The sequence below is a fragment of the Cryptotermes secundus genome, unplaced genomic scaffold (genome assembly GCF_002891405.2).
Source record: "Cryptotermes secundus unplaced genomic scaffold, Csec_1.0 scaffold186, whole genome shotgun sequence".
Classification (NCBI taxonomy): Eukaryota; Metazoa; Arthropoda; class Insecta; order Blattodea; family Kalotermitidae; genus Cryptotermes; species Cryptotermes secundus.
In genome coordinates, this window is record NW_019727393.1 from 2,180,113 (window position 1) to 2,198,809 (window position 18,697).

Consider the following 18,697-nt stretch of genomic DNA (forward strand, 5'->3'; position numbering starts at 1 on the left):
TTTGATATGATACGGACCACATAAATAACGAGGCATCCAACAATTAATCTATGGTTGCATGTGAATTCATTGCTGTAATAACGTTTTTACCAAGCTCTTGTCTAGGCATGATGGAGGGATGCATATTACAGACACACATAAATGGGCTGGATTTATGAAGTACGCCATTGAGACAGACTTAGATGCCATGATATATATACAAAATTTCATACAAATTTGTTCTGGCATTCAAAAATTGAGGAAGGGAATGACAACAGCATGGTGATCTCATGAGCCTACTTCTATTTTGCTTTTAGTAAGGAAAGTAGGCTATAAATGGACTTTGATGTGTAAAATTTGACATAAACAATAAAAAAATATTTTAGTGTGAGGAAGAATATAATATGGAACAAATGCTTTAAACAGAACAGCCACATGTCTCAGGTTTTAATCTTTCTGTACAGCTGGAGTGAAAGCATTCATACAATTTAAAGAGTGTTTCCTTTTTCTTGCAGACTAGAATATGATATTTTTTTCTGTTATCACTGAAATGAATTTAATACTAGTTTTCATATTTGTTATGCTGAAGAAATAGTACTGTGGGATGTCAGTGTTAACTGTGACAACCACATAAAACTATAACAATACATGCTTATTGCGCTTAGAGTGGAGAGTGTGTCTGAACAATGCCAGTGAAAACTCCTTTTGTAGCAGTTAGACCAGTGTAGTGATGACGGTGCTACTGGAGGTCCCTAAAAGGGCCATTTGTCTCAAGCATCCATTGGAGCGACCAAGCCAGCGCAGCGTGCTTCATTGCGGCAGCCCAATATTCTTCCTGCTGCAGCTCGGTGATTGCAAGCTGACAGGATAGCAGTGAGTCTGGCTGGCTGGCAGAGCTACAGTGCATGCGCCAACAAAGTCAGCTGCCTACGATGTGTGCGCTGGTAGAGTCAGCTGCAGTGCTGTTACCAGAGAGTTGCAGTTGCAGTGAACTCATGATGGCAGTGTAGCAGCGACTGATATGACTGATTCCAGCAGAAGGAGAAGCTTACTGGCAGCAACCATCCAGCATTGTCATTATGGCATCGGGCCCTGCTGGGACCCATGGTCATTTGTTTGTTCAATATCAAGACTTTCGTTTTTTCCCCTTCCTTTGTTTTTCCTCCTTTTTGATAAAAAGGAGGGGTTGAACCCTTTTTTTATAAGTAGTGTTCCCTCAGCTTAAACATTCTCTTTAATACCTTGCCTCTTGAAAGCCATCGAGCATCACTAAAAAACAACAGAGCAGTGTGTTCGACACCCATTTCCTCACACAGCATTTTAAAAAGTGTAGACTTCAGAGGATTTCAGAGGATGCGGCTGCTGCCGAACTATCAACGCTGTCTCTGGCATACGCGTTTTATAATTGCCGGTAAAGAGAATAATTATTAGTTATTTTGAAATTCATGATAATTAAAGCCTGTACTCATCAAAAGTGTTTCTGTATGTATTTTTATTTTTTGTTACTTATCTAATTGATTTAGGGCAGGTTTAATTTTTATCTGTAGGAAAGTATGTTGCGACCCCTTTTCAAGCCCTTCGCCCCCCCCCTGGGGGTCGCGCCCCACAGTTTGATAACCACTGGATTAGTCAATCTCCCCATCTGCGAATTGCTGTAGGTCAAGGGTCTTCAAACTACGGCCCGCGGGCCACATGCGACCCGCGATGTGATTTTATCCGGCCCGCGAAAGAATTGTGCAGAAATGCGCCAATTGAACAAACTTTCCAATGGGTACTTGTAAATGTGATTCCGAGCTTATTGACCTGACATATTATACTGCAGTTCGATGGCTTAGCTGTGGAAAGGTTCTTTCTCGCTTCTTTCAGCTCAGGAATGAAATTGATATATTTCTTACCGAGAAAAACCATCACGAACCACTTTTATCAAATACCGAGTGGCTTTGGAAATTAGCATTTTTTGCTGATCTGGTGAACCATATGAACCATTTGAATTTAAAGTTGCAGGGTGAAAATAACTTAGTCTGTGATTTATTTGCACTTATCAAGGCATTCAGAGCAAAGTTGATACTTCTGGAAAGGCAAGTGAAAAACTGTAACTTTGTTCATATGCTATACTGTGCAGAGTTGCATTAAAGGGTGAAGCAGAATTTCCTTCCTCGTTTGCAAGTTTAGTCGTTTTAGATTTGAAAGAACAATTTCAAAAACGATTTGCTGATTTGGATTCCAGTCCTCAGGAAATTAGATTGTTTCAAAATCCGTTTGACTGTGATGCTGCAGATGTAAAATTCAAATGGAAATTATTGAACTTCAGGAAAATTATCTTAATAAAGACATATACAAGGAAGGAAATCTGATCGAATTTTATAAATTTCTGAACTCTGAGCAATTTTCAAATTTAAAGAAATTTGTTTGTAAATTTATCTCAATTTTTGGGACGACGTATTTGTGTGAACAAACTTTTTTCCCAGATGAAGTACATCAAGTCGGAATACAGGGCAAATTTATCCGATGAACATTTAAAGTCGCTACTTGTGGTTAGCGTTTCAAAAATTGAACCTCAATTTAATTAGATTTTAAGAATGCAAAAAGAGTTCCATCATTCACGTTAATTGTTTTATTATAATAATTTGTGACGAAAATATGAGCATTTGCTGCTACTGTCTGTTGTCATTAATATACGATAATTTATTCTCACGTACTTTGTATTTAGTTTATGAAATTCTGTGCTTTCAATAAAACTCATATACCTAGAGTTATTAATTTTTCATTTTATTCGGCCCGTTGAGAGTGCTGAATTACCTAATGTGCCCCGCGGTTCGAAAAGTTTGGAGACCCCTGATATAAGTAATGGATATGGCGTCGAATGAACAGCAGCCAGAGAGAAATCTATCGCAAATATTTGATGAAGGTATGAAGATTTTTGATGATCTGTCGAAAAGTACTGAAGCTACAAATAGCAGCACCGTTCAAGTAAGTATTATAAGCAAGATATCTGCGTATTACTTCGTTGATAATATTTCAGATGTGAATAAACTGTGGTCAGTAATGTTTGTAAACAATGAGGTTATAATGCTATTGAATGCTATGTCTTGCTTTCAGATCCAGGTTAAGAAAGCAATGCGTTTATTCGAGGATAGTACGAGATTAGTGTCTATAGCAGAAATATTCAGTTCTAATGAAAGCATAGATGAAGTTGCTACCAAGAATATTAGGTACTTTCTCCTGCCTGCTCTTTTAGGAACTCTTAGCCTCAAACTGTGTGTTGAAGATCGTTTCAATGTTATACAAACTGCAGAAGTTTATTTCCGAGATTTCTTAAAGCGCTGTAAGAGTTATGACATTGTTGATATTGACATACAAGAACATAACGAAAACAGTTCAACGGAATCTTTTGAATCTGTACGACAGCAGTCTCATGGAACTAATCTAGCAGCTATGGCAAGGGAACGCAATGCAAAGCTTCAGCGATATAAAGAACAAAAGGAACTAGAGAGCCAGCTAGAAATTTTAAGAAGATCAGTATGCAATATGAGCATAGTGGATGAAGAACTTGAAAGAAAATATTACTTGACATTAATTAAGAACTTTTGCAGTCAGGCTGTGGATGAACTTAATAGTATTGAAATGGAAAAGCCATTGTTGGAACATATGGCTAAAGTTAGGAAAGATACAGATGATAAAATTAAAAAAGGAAAATTTCCGCCACCAAAACCACTGAAACCAATAATTATAACAAGAGATGAGATTCAGAAGAAGGTGTTTGGTGCTGGGTATCCAAGCCTACCTACAATGACCGTGCAGGAGTTTTATGAAAAACGGATCAGGGATGGAGAGTGAGTATATGTTTATTACCAGTAATCATGTACTTTTAATTTTGAATTGAAAAAAATGGTGGTTGACAGTAGCATCTTTATTCTCCACAGTGACATATTTATAAGTATAACAAATATAGAGAATGAAATAGGAGCAAATCAACCCCCCATCTGGAGCTCTACACATTTACATTATAACTACATATAATATTCTGTAAGAAATGAAGAGAACAGACTACAGTTTCTTTCGTGGGGAAAATAATTGTAGCTATTTATTTGCCACAGTATCATATTACCTGCTTCATAATCTGACCACTACAGTCAAGGCCCCATCCACGTGTCAGTTCCTTGAGGTGCATTTTTGATAGAACCAGATGAGGCTTAGCTAAGAAAGGAGCTGTACAATGAACAGTGCTTATCACATACACAGTTTCCTCACAAAATATTAAAAAGCAGAAATGAGTTCATGTGCATTACCTTTGAAAATAATGAGGTTTTTATTATGCAAGCTTTCATATCACACACATGTGTAATATTTATCATGTGCATGAAACTTACAAGTTTATCTAATATCTGGTCTAAATTGTAGTAACCAGAACAGATCTGATATTGAGAAGTAAGTAAAGTAAACCTAACTTAAAGTAAAGTTGCCCCTGATAAGAACATTAGAGGCCTGTGCAGAGGAATAAATGCATGTAGTATCTTGTATTCTGCATGTACCAGGTTCACATTTTTTTGGTGCAATACTTTCATGCTTTGTGTGAATTTTAAATTGTGGAATGTAAAAAATTAATAAAGTAAAGTAATAAATCCCAGAAATCCCCAAGGCTTTACATATATTCATATGAGAAACTTGTCTTGAATTATGCGGGTCTACAGGGACATATCCATGCACAAAATGCAACTGCACTATAGTTGTTCTCCCAGTAGGATTGTTAATGGGTTTCCCCATTCTCTGAGTTGTCCTAGGGCAATACTTTCTTTAGAAAGGGCCATAACTTGGTCCTTCTCTTCGCTTCCCTTCAAACGTCACTGAGGTTAGCATACCAACATGCTTGACGAAAGAAGATATTTGGTACGAGTACTGTTTCTTTCAGAGATCAAATGAATTTTTTTTATCCTTGTTTCTTTGTTACTATAATTACAAGATGAATGTGTTTCATAGTTTGGAAAGATGTTGGAGGTAGCATTCATGGCCTCTTTTTTTTTTTCTGTCTAAACACATGCATGAAGCAACTGATGAAACTCATGATAAATCTTATACAGAGTAGTCAGTCTGTTGGTAGAGACTGGAATCAGATACTTTGTAAGTCCAAAGAAAATAATGCATGGTTCTGCAGCAAATTATCTCAGAGACTGAGTAAATCTGGTAACATATTTGTATTTGCAGTGAATATGGAGATTAAGGAAAGTTAGCTGAAAACTGTTGACCAATATTTGACTGGTAACTGGATTTTTCTAGCTGGCCAGATCCAAGTAAACAGAAGCCACAATCACTGCAAGAAATGGCAGCAATGGGGGACCCAAATCGTGTCTCTGAAGAGGAAGAAGCAGAGAAGGAGGTGAAAGTAGAGAGAGATGATCCAAAGCTATTAAAAGAAGCCAGAGACTGGGATGAATTTAAAGATGATCATCGTCGGGGTTTCGGTAATAGAATGAATCGCAGTTAAAGAAGCTGGATGGATGGAAATGCTGTATGAATCATGAAAATGATATCTAAGGTTATAAATCAGTTTGTAAAATATTTAAATTTGACAACATGGATGAATTTTTATGATGTCATTTGGTAATTGTCAGTAGCGGAAGCCGAATCAGAATCATAACAAGCAGGAAATGAAGTTCATATTTCCACATACTCGTATGTAGAGCAGGATTCCATTTTTGTGTCCATAGTAACTAGTGTTAAGGTGTTCAAAGTAGTTTGTTTCGTTTTTGATCCTTTGATTACTGACAGACTACACACTTAATATCAAAACTGGATCTGAAATTAATGCAGAAGAGATGTTTAGTGTTTACAAATTGTAACGCACAGTCAGAAATATCAAATATTGTATTGTAGCATGGTGTTGCACTCTTCCATTTTATTATAAATCTTATTTTACAGTGTTATGTGCAACTATTTATTAACTTAAAAGTTTAAAATTAAATTTAAAACTTAAAAATTTTAAACTTCTAAGACTATAAAATAAGATTTATCATAAAATAGAAATATTAGTATATTATTTCTGAGCATCCTGTTGCACTATACACTTCTATATGTAATAATACAAATGCTCTTGTGAATGCAATGTGGACACAGAGCGGGTATCCCTGTGATTTAAAACTTTAAATTTTGAATTTTAAAAGTTATAAACAATTTTAAATTTTAAATTAGAATTCTAAAATCAAATTGACGAGCGTATGTTGGCGAGATTTTAAACAAAACTGACAGGCTGGTGTTTTAGATTTTAGATTGTGTGCAGTGTGACAGCTACGTAGTGAAAAATACACCTGATGATGGCCGGTTGCGGCCGAAACATGTAGCGTAGAGGAAGAAAAGACAAAGAACTACAACCAAATAAATTGTTGCGTTCACGACGGCATTTGTATTATTACATATAGAACAAATATTAGAGTTATGGTACATGGTATTTTAAATAATAAGAAAGTGCGTCACATAGTGGATTATCAATTATTGATGTGTGGCGACAAAGAAAGGATGGCAGTTGTATTTAGGAGTTACACATTAGGTACAGTGATTAAGTAGTTTGTTATTTGTACAGACTGGTACAAAAAAACAGTACTTTTCTGTGTGGCCAACATATGAGGGTTAAATTACGTGCAGAAAGTTCATGATGGTCACATTAAAAATGTTGGTCATCTGTAAATTAATACATTTCTGCTGATTCCATAAAATTGCAGCCACTTTCTCACAGGTTTCACTGTACATTTTTAGTCAAACATGCTGCCTTCTTGGGTTTTCAGTCCTCCTCTGTATCCTCACCAGAAATAGATGGCTTTGAACCCATATTCTGAGAAGATGGCCATATGTAATTGTCCAGTTTGAACTCGGGAGAAGCAGTGGTACTCACTCATTCATTATTCTTCAGATGCTCCTTCTTGGTGGTACTGAAACTTGATTTACAAACATCATATTGGCCTATTTTTCTGCAGTGCATTTTGAACATCAAGCAACTTACTGACTGGTTCCATCTTGTGACAGAAGTCAGTGCATTCATTGAAGGAAGTATTACCATTAATTAATTGATATATAGTGCCCATCATCATCGTAATCGTCACTAGCATCTTGTTTTTATATTTCTTGTATTTGTTCCCACATTTGTTTCATAATTGTTTTCTGCAGCATCTTTTATTTTGCCTGCTTATGCTACCATTTCAAGATGCACTTGTATCTGCATATCAGTTTCATTATTTTATTAATTTCCCAAGGCAATCCATGTGGGATTTGTGGTGGATGAAGTGGCACAGGGGCATGTACTACAATTTTTTCTTAACAGTCATTTTACCAGTGCTTCATTCCCTCACCTGTCATTCAGAGCTGGTACAATAGGCCATTTTGTGACCACAGTACTAGGAGACTCAGTTTCACCCCATCCCAAGAAAGACGAATAAATCTCATTAACTGCATTGGAATCTTTTTTATTTCATGCTTACATTTTCTTAAAACGTCTATGGATAAGACAGTCCATCAATAATGCAATAAATTGTTCCCTTTTCTTCCACATACACGTATAACACAACATGTTTCAGCCCTAGGTGGCCATCTTCAGGTGTCTTAATATATTAAAACTGCTACACTACATTAACATGCGCTAAAATCACACACTGTCATCCACTTAATATAATAAAATAAAATCTATTAATATAGTCATTACTTCTGTGAAAACAGAATTACATTTTCTTCTTTTGCTTTAATTTCTTGATTATCACTTATAATATTAATGATATATTTCTATCAGACGTAAAACAGCTATAATGGACGTAATAGATTTTCTCTGTGTATCAGTAGGTAGCAACACCACAGTCCAGCTTCATGACAGGTTAGCTAACAGATGTGCATGCACATGTCTAGAGGCTGGTTTCAGTAGTCAAAATGGTGACCATGGTAGATGAGTGTACGATCAAAGAGGAGCTTTCTGCTGTGCATTTCTTTCTTTTTGTGGGCAAAAGGACTAAATACAAAGGATATTCATAAAGAAATGTTTGGTGTTTATGATGGGAAGTGTTTGTCCTGTAAAGGGGTTCACAACTGGGTAGAGAAATTCTCTCAAGCACATTCAAAGTTACAGATGATGCCCGACCAGGTGCAGAAGTGGCTGAGACAACAGTCAAAAAGATTTATATGCTGCAGGTTTCAACACACTGGTAAAGTAATGGGACAAGTGTATGAGTCTTCACAGTGTGCATCCTGTTGTGTGTTCCATATATATATATATATATACATATACATATTATTAATATCAGGCTATGGTCTGAATGGCTGGGGTTTGACACTTTGTAGGACAAGTGATTTTTCTCTACTCCTGCATCCATACCGGCACCGGGACCCAGGAAATGGGTACTTGGGCCTCTTTTCTCAAAGANTGACAGGCAAACAATGGATTGGATGTGCTGCGGGTGAAGATGCCCCCCTTCTCCGGTGTCAACCCCTGTACCCAGATTTCTTCTTGTGGGGGTACATGAAGGATATGGTTTATGTACCCCAATTGCCCCAATCAATCGTGCTGTGGAGACCATCACACCTGAAATGCTGCAGCGGGTGTGACAGGAATTGGACTATCACATTGATGTGTGCTGGGTAATGAAAGTTGTGCACGTAGAGGCACTTTGATGGATGCACATAAAATTTGGACAGTTAAGCTTCTGATTGACGCATGTTATGATTGTACACGGCAAGAAATACGAAATATATATGTATCTGAAACCCCACCATTCTTTTAGGAACACCCAGTATATATAGTAAAAAAAACTGTGGTTTTATTCCGCTTGCAAACTATACTGACCAAGCGACCACCACTTGTCAGCGAAGTTAGTGCCAACTTTAGTGGATAGAGGGTGCTGCGTGGTCAGTGCAGTGAATCCCATGGCCTTTAATTTCTGTTTTCTAGACCAGAGCCGCTATTTCCTTCAAATAGCTCCTGAGTTATCCTCAGTAAGCTGAGTGGACCCCATTCCAGACCCACTACTCAGAAAATCTGGTAGCACCATGAATCGAACCCGGACCTCTGGATCTGTAGCCAGGAACTCTGACCACTAAACCACAGAGGTGGCACATAGATATATACAGAGTGTCCATAAAGTTTCTTTACAATTTCAAAAATTTATTACAAAGGCAGTTGATCTGATATCTTCATCAGATTTGTTGTAGGTACTTAGTGGTTATCAAAGTTTTTATCACATGGCATTTGTGTATTTCAGGTACCCTGTTGATGAATGAGGTACTGGTAAATGAACCCCATACAAAATGGCAACTGAGTTTGTTTTAGTGATGAGGCAACCTTTCATGTTTCAGGGAAACTGAACACACACAATGTGAGAATCTGGGGATCAGAAAACCCCCATGTGACTAGGGAACTTCAGCGAGATCGTCCAAAGGTGAATGTGTAGTGTGGGATCATGTGCAATCGAATCATTGGTCCATTTTTCTTCGGCGAGCCATCAATTACTGCAAATGTTTACCTTGATCTTTTAACTGAATACGTGGCACCACAACTACATGACCTTCAACCAATCATCATTTTCCAGCAAGATGGTGCACCACCACATTGGGGACTGCTTGTTCGTGGGTTCCTAAATGAAACATTTCCAGGCTGGTGGATTGGAAGGGGTGGCCCAATTACCTGGCCACCTTATTCACCAGATATCACTCCCCTTCACTTCTTTCTATGGGGTTATGTTACAGATATCGTGTATCGAACAAAGGCACGGGACATCACTAATCTAAAGCTGAGGATCACTGATGCCATTGCCACCACTGATGAGGGTATGCTACAGCGAACATGGCAAGAAATCAAGTACCGTCATCATGTGCTTTGTGCAACTAATGGTGCCCATATAGAGGTGTATTAAATGACGCAAAACCAGCTTAAATATATATGTCTCATGTTGTAATAATTTCTACTTATCTGTCTTTTCATTTGCCTTTGTAATAAATTTTTGAAATTGTAAAGAGACTTTATGGACATCGTGTATGTGTATATATATATATGTATGTATGTATGTGACAGTATATATAGTAGTTATGTTAAACTGTCACCACAACAAATGTATACTCACTTTTAATGTTTACAATTAAAGTTTATTTTGCTACATGTTTCAGTCACATGAGACCATCATCAGGCAGTTAATATAGAATACATCTTGTCATTGAATTACTAATAGATACATATTAGTGCAATGTGTCATATTATGTGATAACATAAATTTTTTCTCAATTTGGTAAAGAGTATTACACATCACACGTTTATAACAACCTATATATCATTGTGAATTACCCCTGGGCTTCACGACCTGGTCCTACTACGTGGATGCTTCTAACAACAACGTTCCACAAATTAGATAATATGCATAATGCGTACTACACTAACACCTGAACCTTGGAATTACCTTGGCATACATATTCCTAATCTCCTAATAACTCAGTAATTTTAATAATATTTTAAATACTTTAATATTTTGAAATATAATCAACATACAGTAAAACTTGGTTATAACGTCATCAAAGGGACCTAAAAATAGTGTCGTTATAAACGAATGTCTTTGTAACCGAAATGGGCACTTCCACAGTAGCCTTATGTTAGGCACGTAAAAATCTACCGAAAACCGAGTTAAAATGTTCCATTTTTTAGTGAAATACATAGTTAAGTACAGACTAACGTAACATTAACGTGGAATTGCCCAAATGTGTAATATCAAAGACATATTACAGCGCTTTTCACTGACAATACACACCGCACTAATACTGTATATTAAAGGTAGGCCTACTCACCAAATTACAGTAGATTACATCAATTGTTGTGCCTTACTGTACCTAGATACGAGTACAGTAATCAGTTATCTTCATCTGTTTCCTGTTACTTGCCCAATACACTCTTTCTAAATTACGTTCAATGTCCATATCAGAGAAATTCATGAATGAAAATGACGTTACATACGAGGTTGATGCATTTGTGCATGTCGTGCTAAGCAAGGTATAAAAACAATTGCTTTATGAGGAATTAGTTCGTACCATTGAATATTTGACGCAATGGACAAGGTGTCGCAGAAACCGATGTTGCTATAACCAAGTTTTACTGTACTTGTATGCACTTTTTTATATATACTTAATTGCAATACTTACTACCAACTTGAGGCAAAATTTCTGTCATCATATAATATGACACATTGCACTAGTATGGATCCACATTAGTAGTTCAGTGACTAAACATATTCCATATTAACTGCCTGATGATGGTCCCGTGTGAACAAAACATATAGCAAAATAACGGTTTAACTGTAAACATCAAAAGCGAGTATACATTTGTTGTGGTGATGGTTTAACATAAATACTATATACAAGTGTATCAATGTTGGTGAAGGATATGTTGAGAAATAAAGTTTTTCCCAGGTTTGAATATCACATTTTACTTTTTATATCCATTTGTCACCCATTTAATGACTCTCTTTCATATAATATGTACTCCACTTTTGATCCTAACATTTGCTCTAATAAATAAGTTGGGAATTACTTTAAGACTAAGTGAATTAAAAATACCATAAACCCTCAATATAATGGATTTAGGATATAGCGGAGAAAATCTGTGTGAGTCTGTGAATCTTTAGAGATGGGGCACTAAGAAGGTTTTATATATAGAAAACTATTTAAAATAAAAAGGAACCCCAATGTAAAAACATTTATATAGTTGCATTGTCTGTTTCTCTGTTTATTGTATGTATTGGCTGTGTATCATATGGTGTACTTCCGTGAATACCCCCTCTACTCATTTATGGCGGACTTGGGCAATAACGTACACCCTGTTCCCCCAGTTAGTCCATTGTAATTAGGGTTTACACTTATATTCAAATGACTCAGGATTGCTTCCGTTGTCCAACTTTGATATTGGTGGGTTGCGAGAGAGATGAGCTGTGTTAGCTCAGTGAGTAAAGAGATTTACTATAGGCTGGTCAGCTGTTGTGTGATTCCTGACTGAGAATTTCTTTGTCATCATGTATGGACCTACTCTGGGATTGACCAGCTTCTTAAGTACGGGGTACTGGGGGACATTTCCTTAGGCATGAAGGCACTGAAGCTTGAAGCTGATCTCCAATTTACATCTGTTTTCAAGGTTACGAATGTCTGGAACTTTACCTCCATTCCCCGATAAAACTTGCACTTAATCATTAGCACCAGAAGGTTAGGTTCACCATTCATTCTTCTACCTCTCATGTATTGTGTGTTGAATTCAGAGCACGATTTTACATGTGTCATAGCGCGTCAGAGCTGATTACTAACAGGATATTATTGACGCTGCTTTGAGCAGGGGTGTATTGAAACAAGTAGACATGCCAATCGCTGTGAAATGGTGTATATAGTCCTAGGCACTGCCACTTCCATCGTACTCTTGCTGGAGCCACAGCAAACCGGAAATCAGTCTATCTCGTGACCAGAATATCCATGGATCCTCGTTCTAGATATGTTGACCTCTAGTGAAAAGTCACTCTTACAGGGCTCGTTGGCAATTATGACATACCAAATGAATGTTGTTACATTTCTCAGTGAAGTTTCCAAAATGCACATTTGTGATTCTTTGTGGCGCAATGGTGTATGTCGTACGGTATGGGGCTTCTTTGGTAGTCGGCGTTATTATTTTAATTTCTTAGTGTATGTGAAAGTAAATTATTGGTGTATTATTTTAAGTTATATACTGATTGGAATTTTGTTTTTAAACGAAATGTACATTTTTATAATATTATATTTCAGCATCCTGTTACACTCACACAATATATATGGACAAATACCGTCTTAAGTGCAACAATTAAAAGTAAAAGTACAATAAAATTGTTGCACTTAAGACGGTATTTGTCCATATATAGTACATTTTTATAATTCGAAATTTAACAAGTTATAATGCAAACCAAATGGAATTATGAATCACTAATCGGGATCTGTCCAATAACATGTGATGTTCATGTAATGCTTGCCTGATGATGACCGGACAAGGCCGAAACATGTGACAATACTTCCACACAGCATACTGATTTGTTTGTTATAGAATTGTTGTGTTGACTGATACATTAAGACTACCATATTATAATAACAGGATGGATATAGAAAAGAATAGAAAATCCGTTTTCTTTACGCCAGACACATTTGTATTGTACTGAAATGAGTGATCTGTGTACAGATATTCTTAAGACAAAATGTGTGTACAAACATTTTTTAATACACAAAACTTGTATGCAGGAGCACATCAAATAGAATATTCTGAGGGATTTGTGCAAAGTGAGTCTTAAAATAACCAAATGATATCAAAATATTTCGATAAAATTAGCACAGGTTTACCATACAAAGTTTCATTGAAATCTCTTTCTTGGCACAGGCAGACACTGGTTTTCAAACTGCTTTTAGGTGGGTCCTGTGTCACCATCGCATGGTGTGTCCTCAGGTTGTGGATGGATGAGACAACCTCCAGATGTGGAGGGTAGCTGCAAATACTGTAGCTGTATATTGAATAAACAGTCGTAGACAGCCAACAAGGGGTGTTCCTCCACCTTGGGGGGTTGAGCGTGGGGATAACTCCTTGCCATAAAAAATAAGCTTTATATGAAACATCACAAGGAGCCCTGGACCTGGCCAGATTCATTGGATAAAGACCTAAGCGAAAGAAAATGGATATGACATTTGGTACTTGCAGTGTTAAAAGTATCGACGTATAGGGCAGGTTCGCTCAGGGCATTGGTGGAAGGAATCTCAAAATATAAGTTAGATTTAGTGGGAGTACAGGAGGTCAGATGGGATGCAGGTGGCACCAAATCAGCAGGCAAATACACATTTTTCTATGGAAAGGGGAATGAGAATCATAAATTATGTACAGGTTTTTTCATAAATAATAGAATCATATGAGCACTTAAGAGGGTAGAGTGTGATAGGATGTCATACATATTACTAAGAGGTCACTGGTGAGATATCACCATTCTGAATGTTCGTACTCCAACAGAAGATGAGACTGATGAAATGAAGGACAGATTCTATAAAGAACTCAAAAATGTATTCAATAAATTCCCTAAAAACCACATGAAAATTTTTCTAGGAGATGTCATTGTCAAAGTAGGTATGGAAGACATTTTCAAACCAACATTTGGGAATGAGAGTTGGCATGAAATTAGTAATGATAATGGAGTTAGAGTAGTAAACTTTGCACACATCCAAAAATCTTAATGTTCCTACATCACAACATTCATATTTTTACTTGGACATCTCCTGATGGGAAGACCCACAACCAAATTGACCATATTTTGATAGATAGGAAACAACATTCAAGTATACTTGATGTCCAATCGTTCAGAGCAGCATTTTATGATACTGACCACTATCTGGTGGTCGCAAAAGTTAGAGAAAGACTGGCAGTGAGTAAGCAAACACATAAATTTCAGATGGAGAGGTTCAATCTGACAAAATTAAACGAGGTAGAGGGTAAAAGAGCAGTATCGTGTTGAGATCTCAAACAGGTTTGCAGATTTGGAAAACTTGGACACAGAGCTGGATATTAGTAGAGTTTGGGAAACTATTACAGAGAATATCAAAATTTCTGCCAAAGACAGCCTAGATTACTATGAATTGAAAAAGCATAAGCCATGGTTCGATGAAGGATGATCAAAATTATTAGACCAAAGGAAGCAAACCAAATTCAAGTGGTTACAGGATCCAAGTGAAATAAATTGTGATAATCTGAACAAGTCGTGAAACCAGCAGGCATTTTAGGATTAACAAGAGGGCATATCCAAAAGGCAAAATTTATGAGCTTGCAATGAACAGTAAGAACAAGAATATTAGAGACCTGTATAGAGGAATAAATGACTTTAAGAGTGGTTGTCAATCTAGGAAGGGCTATTTGCTTTCAAAGAATTTAGTCATTATGATGGGACACGTTTCTGTTGATAAGAAATGCCAAGCAAGAGTTGGGTACACAATCACGATCCTGTCCACAATAGACATCACAAACGGCCATCATGTTTTAGTGGAGCCTTATTAATATATTCCGCCACACAGTATAAATGCGGAATTGCCGATATATCTCGCCTATAATACTTTCTTTGTCCACCTGTAAGCAGTCTAGTGCTCTCTGCACGGCATTGTATATATACATGCCTCGCAGTTCACGGCAGTAAAGCCTCTTATTTTATTTCTGAACATTTCAAAGATATTATTTCCTCTTCGTTTAGCCCCAACAAAGGCTGCGTTAGTGTTATTGGCTGAAAGTGACACTGCTTTATTGGTTTAACTTCTTCAAGAACACCTGCTGTATGCTCAGTTAAGTATGCAGATGATCCCAAGACAAGTTTTTGAACTGAGGAATTTTCATTTTTACCGCATGCTGTGGAACAAATTAGTGTACTGAATGGGAACAGGTTGAGTGTGTTTGTGATTAGATGAATAAATCATTACGAAAATGAATCTGACGTCTTGAAACTCTTCTCTTATTTGATTGATACGAAAGTGGACAAGGACTTTCACCACAGTAGCTCAAACGCCGGTTTATGAACATGTGAACTTTGGTTCAAACATCTTCCTAACTGTTGTCGAGGTACAGCCCATCGATTGGAAACTTTGATTGTGAGCGACAGTATGGAAAGCGAATGTTCCTCCTTTTGCTCCAAGGTTCAATTCTTTACATCAGTGGCTTTTCCTCCCAAAAAATATTTTTTTTACTCGATGCCTTAGCAGCCAGCGGTTCTTTGCGCTTGTTTGCACTGTGTTCCCCTATATAATTTGTACCTCGGTGACTTATTGAGAAAATACTCTTCCGCATGTAAACATGTTTATGCTATGCTACATATTTCAGCCACACAGGGCCATCTTCAGGCAACATATTTTTAAAGGAGTCCACTGCACTGCGCACTTTGTCAGTAATACTCTTAAGGCACGTCATTATTATCAATTTGGTATTTTAGGATGTTTGTACAAGGAACACAAATCAACACAAGATACACACAACCAAGGGAGCGGCACAGCCAGTGGGGTTCAGAGCTGCCACCATAGAAAAGATAGCAAGAATAAGCATCCTAAAACACCAAAATTAATAATAGTAACGACGTACCATAAGAGTACTATTGACAAAGTGCGCAGTGCAGTGGATTTCTTAATAATGTGTTACCTGAAGAAATCCATTAAAGTTTTTTCGTAAAATCTTATTCTACCTCATAAGGGGCTCTAAACAAGTGGACGACGCCCCTTATGAGGTGAAATAGGATTTTACGAAACATTTTAATAGACAGTTTTTAATGGATTTTAATTAATTATTTATGCTATTTTTAAGTGGAGTGCAACTCGTGGTTTTAGCGCACATCAGAGCAGTGTAACAGTTTGGATGCATTAAGACACCTGAAGATGGCCATCTATGGACGAAACATGTGTTAAGTGTTAAATGGTGAATAAACAATTGTTGCATTATAGACGGGCTGTGGATACACAGACGTTTAACTGGAAATATATTTTGACGTGTAGCCTAAAAGCCGGAGTCAGAGCCGGCGTCCATTGCTAGACAACGACTCGGTAGTCACGTTCCTGCTATAGTGAGAACGGTGAATGCATCGTTGCCTGTGTGACAATTGTAAACATGCTCACGCGACAGCGCGTACATAGACCGTTGAAAACCAGAAATGTTCAATGTCTGCTACCTCAGCCGCCTAGCAGGGATAAATGGAGGCCAATTCAGAAGCCAGCAGTGAGCAGTCAGAGGAAGAAAGCAGAAGCGAGCAAGCTTGCTTTCGAGAGGTAGACATCGAAGACCTTATGTATCTTACATTTAAAGTAATTCGAGTGTGTTATGATTATTGGTAAGCTTATAGACAATTTCTGTAATATTCAAGCCACGCGAAATTTCAATCGGTGTCAGACTTCATGCTAGTTCCCCAAGACTATAAATGATTTCTGTAAGCCTCTGAATATATACGGAATTAACGGAAACTTAAACGTTATGAATTACGGATTTTTTTTTTCTGCGGATGTATTAGTCTGAAAATTTTCTTGGGCAGGCAAATGTATACTTCATGCTCATACGGAACTTGATGAGAGAGAACTGAAATGAGATGACTTGCAGACTGTCTGCCTTTGCACCACGCCCTGTCAGTGCTGACCCAGATCCTGTAGTCGGCCGGTTGACTGACCTTAAAAAAACAACGCACAACTTATCGGCTGGTTGTTTGGTAATGCTCATGAAACATTTCTGATTTGATGAGCGATCCTAGAGTCCTACTTCTGAAGCAATGGAACTCCTACCAGCAGGACTTCTGATTTAATGAACAAGGTTTTCCTTCCCCGGTCGAAAAATGAACTTCCGTTAGTACACAAAACTTTCCTTTCATTGGGCGTAATGTACACTAAACGTTACGAAACACATTTCAGATACCTCATGCTTATTAAAAGTGGAAATGAAAAGAATAGTCTTCTTACTGCCATAGAGCCTACATACTACCTAGTTTTAAGAATTTTGCATTCTTACTGTATTTAAATAAATTTAAATTATAAATTACAATAACATGTAGTTTAGCTATTGGTTTGGTTTGGTCTCCATATTATACGAACACGGAGATGACAATGCAGATAGCAACTTTGTCGACTTTGTAAGTTTTGAGTTTTTCACGGCGATGACTATGAAGAAAGTCGTCTTCNAATGAGGAACATAGTCGTTCGTGATGACCTCACGAGTCCTAATTTTTGTAATGAAGTGGGGTAATTGGTGGTTCAACGCAATTCTTGCCTTCCAAATTTGAGAGTGACGTGTTTTATCGCAGTTATGAACTTGACGCAATGGGGCTGAGTCTTCGTTTTGTGGCGTTGACGCGAGAAACTTCCCTCTAGTTGAGGCTGCACGCTGCATTGCGCTTACGATGTCTGTAGCACGGTTCTAATATGTGTTTCATTGCCCAGGCTCTAAGACGTCTGCAAAACATAAATTCCGACTCCTTTCCGCTTGTTGCGTGAGTTACGCATTATACCCTTCTACCTACGGGGTGTAAGGTAGCGTAGTTGATTGAGGGACTATGCTACAAGCTGGAAGGTTGCGTGTTCGATTCTCGATCAGGTCACTAGGTTCGAGTCAGCCTCTTACAGAAATGGGTACCAGGAATCTTCCTGGGGACAAAGGGTGGCCGGGGCGTAAGGCTAACAAGCCCGCCACCATCGTGAGCCGATTGTCTAGAGAGTGTGTGAAGCTAGACGTCTCACAAATCTATGAGGCTCCACGGCCCCTTACAAGGATAGTTTTACCTTCAGCATTCCACTGATATATTTTAAATATTATATTCCTCAGAGAGGAAAGAGGCAGGTGGGTTGTTGCTGCTTTGAGCCAGCCGTAGCACTTCCTTCAGTTAAGCTGCGTCGCAAAAGTACTGCAGTCTATTGTATGCCTTGCAGATTCTGAATGAAATGTCTCAGTTTGAAGCAGTCACTGTGGGCCTGGTACAAGACATTCATATTAAAATTGCACATATAGTAAATTATATTATTCAACATGGCTGTGGTAAAGTAAATTAAAGCTAAATTTAAAATTGTAAGATTTGAGGTTTTGACGGCGGTGACTTATAAGAATGCCGTCTTCTTGGATGTGGCGCCGTGTAGATATTGTGTAAGTCGACATTTCGGAGGAACATATCGCCACCATCTTCAGGAAAAAAGAGAAAATCTGAGAGCGAGGAGCTAGAGTGAG

General features: G+C 37.6%; 1 protein-coding gene across 2 annotated transcripts; it reads left to right on the plus strand.

The window, feature by feature from the left end:
• The first annotated feature begins 2,787 nt into the window (after positions 1–2,787).
• On the plus strand, positions 2,788–9,390 carry LOC111864659 (immunoglobulin-binding protein 1). 2 transcript variants are annotated; one of them, XR_002842832.2, is made up of 4 exons: positions 2,788–2,949; positions 3,079–3,812; positions 5,254–5,512; positions 9,304–9,390. XR_002842832.2 is itself a non-coding variant. In XM_023852057.2 (3 exons), exons 1-3 carry the CDS (start codon positions 2,827–2,829, stop codon positions 5,459–5,461), a joined length of 1,065 nt encoding a protein of 354 aa, XP_023707825.2. In that variant the 5' UTR covers positions 2,788–2,826; the 3' UTR covers positions 5,462–5,900. The 2 variants fall into 2 exon arrangements, 1 of the variants encoding a protein (XP_023707825.2); XM_023852057.2 differs by lacking the exon at positions 9,304–9,390 and having other exon boundaries at positions 5,254–5,900.
• Positions 9,391–18,697: the final 9,307 nt, after the last annotated feature.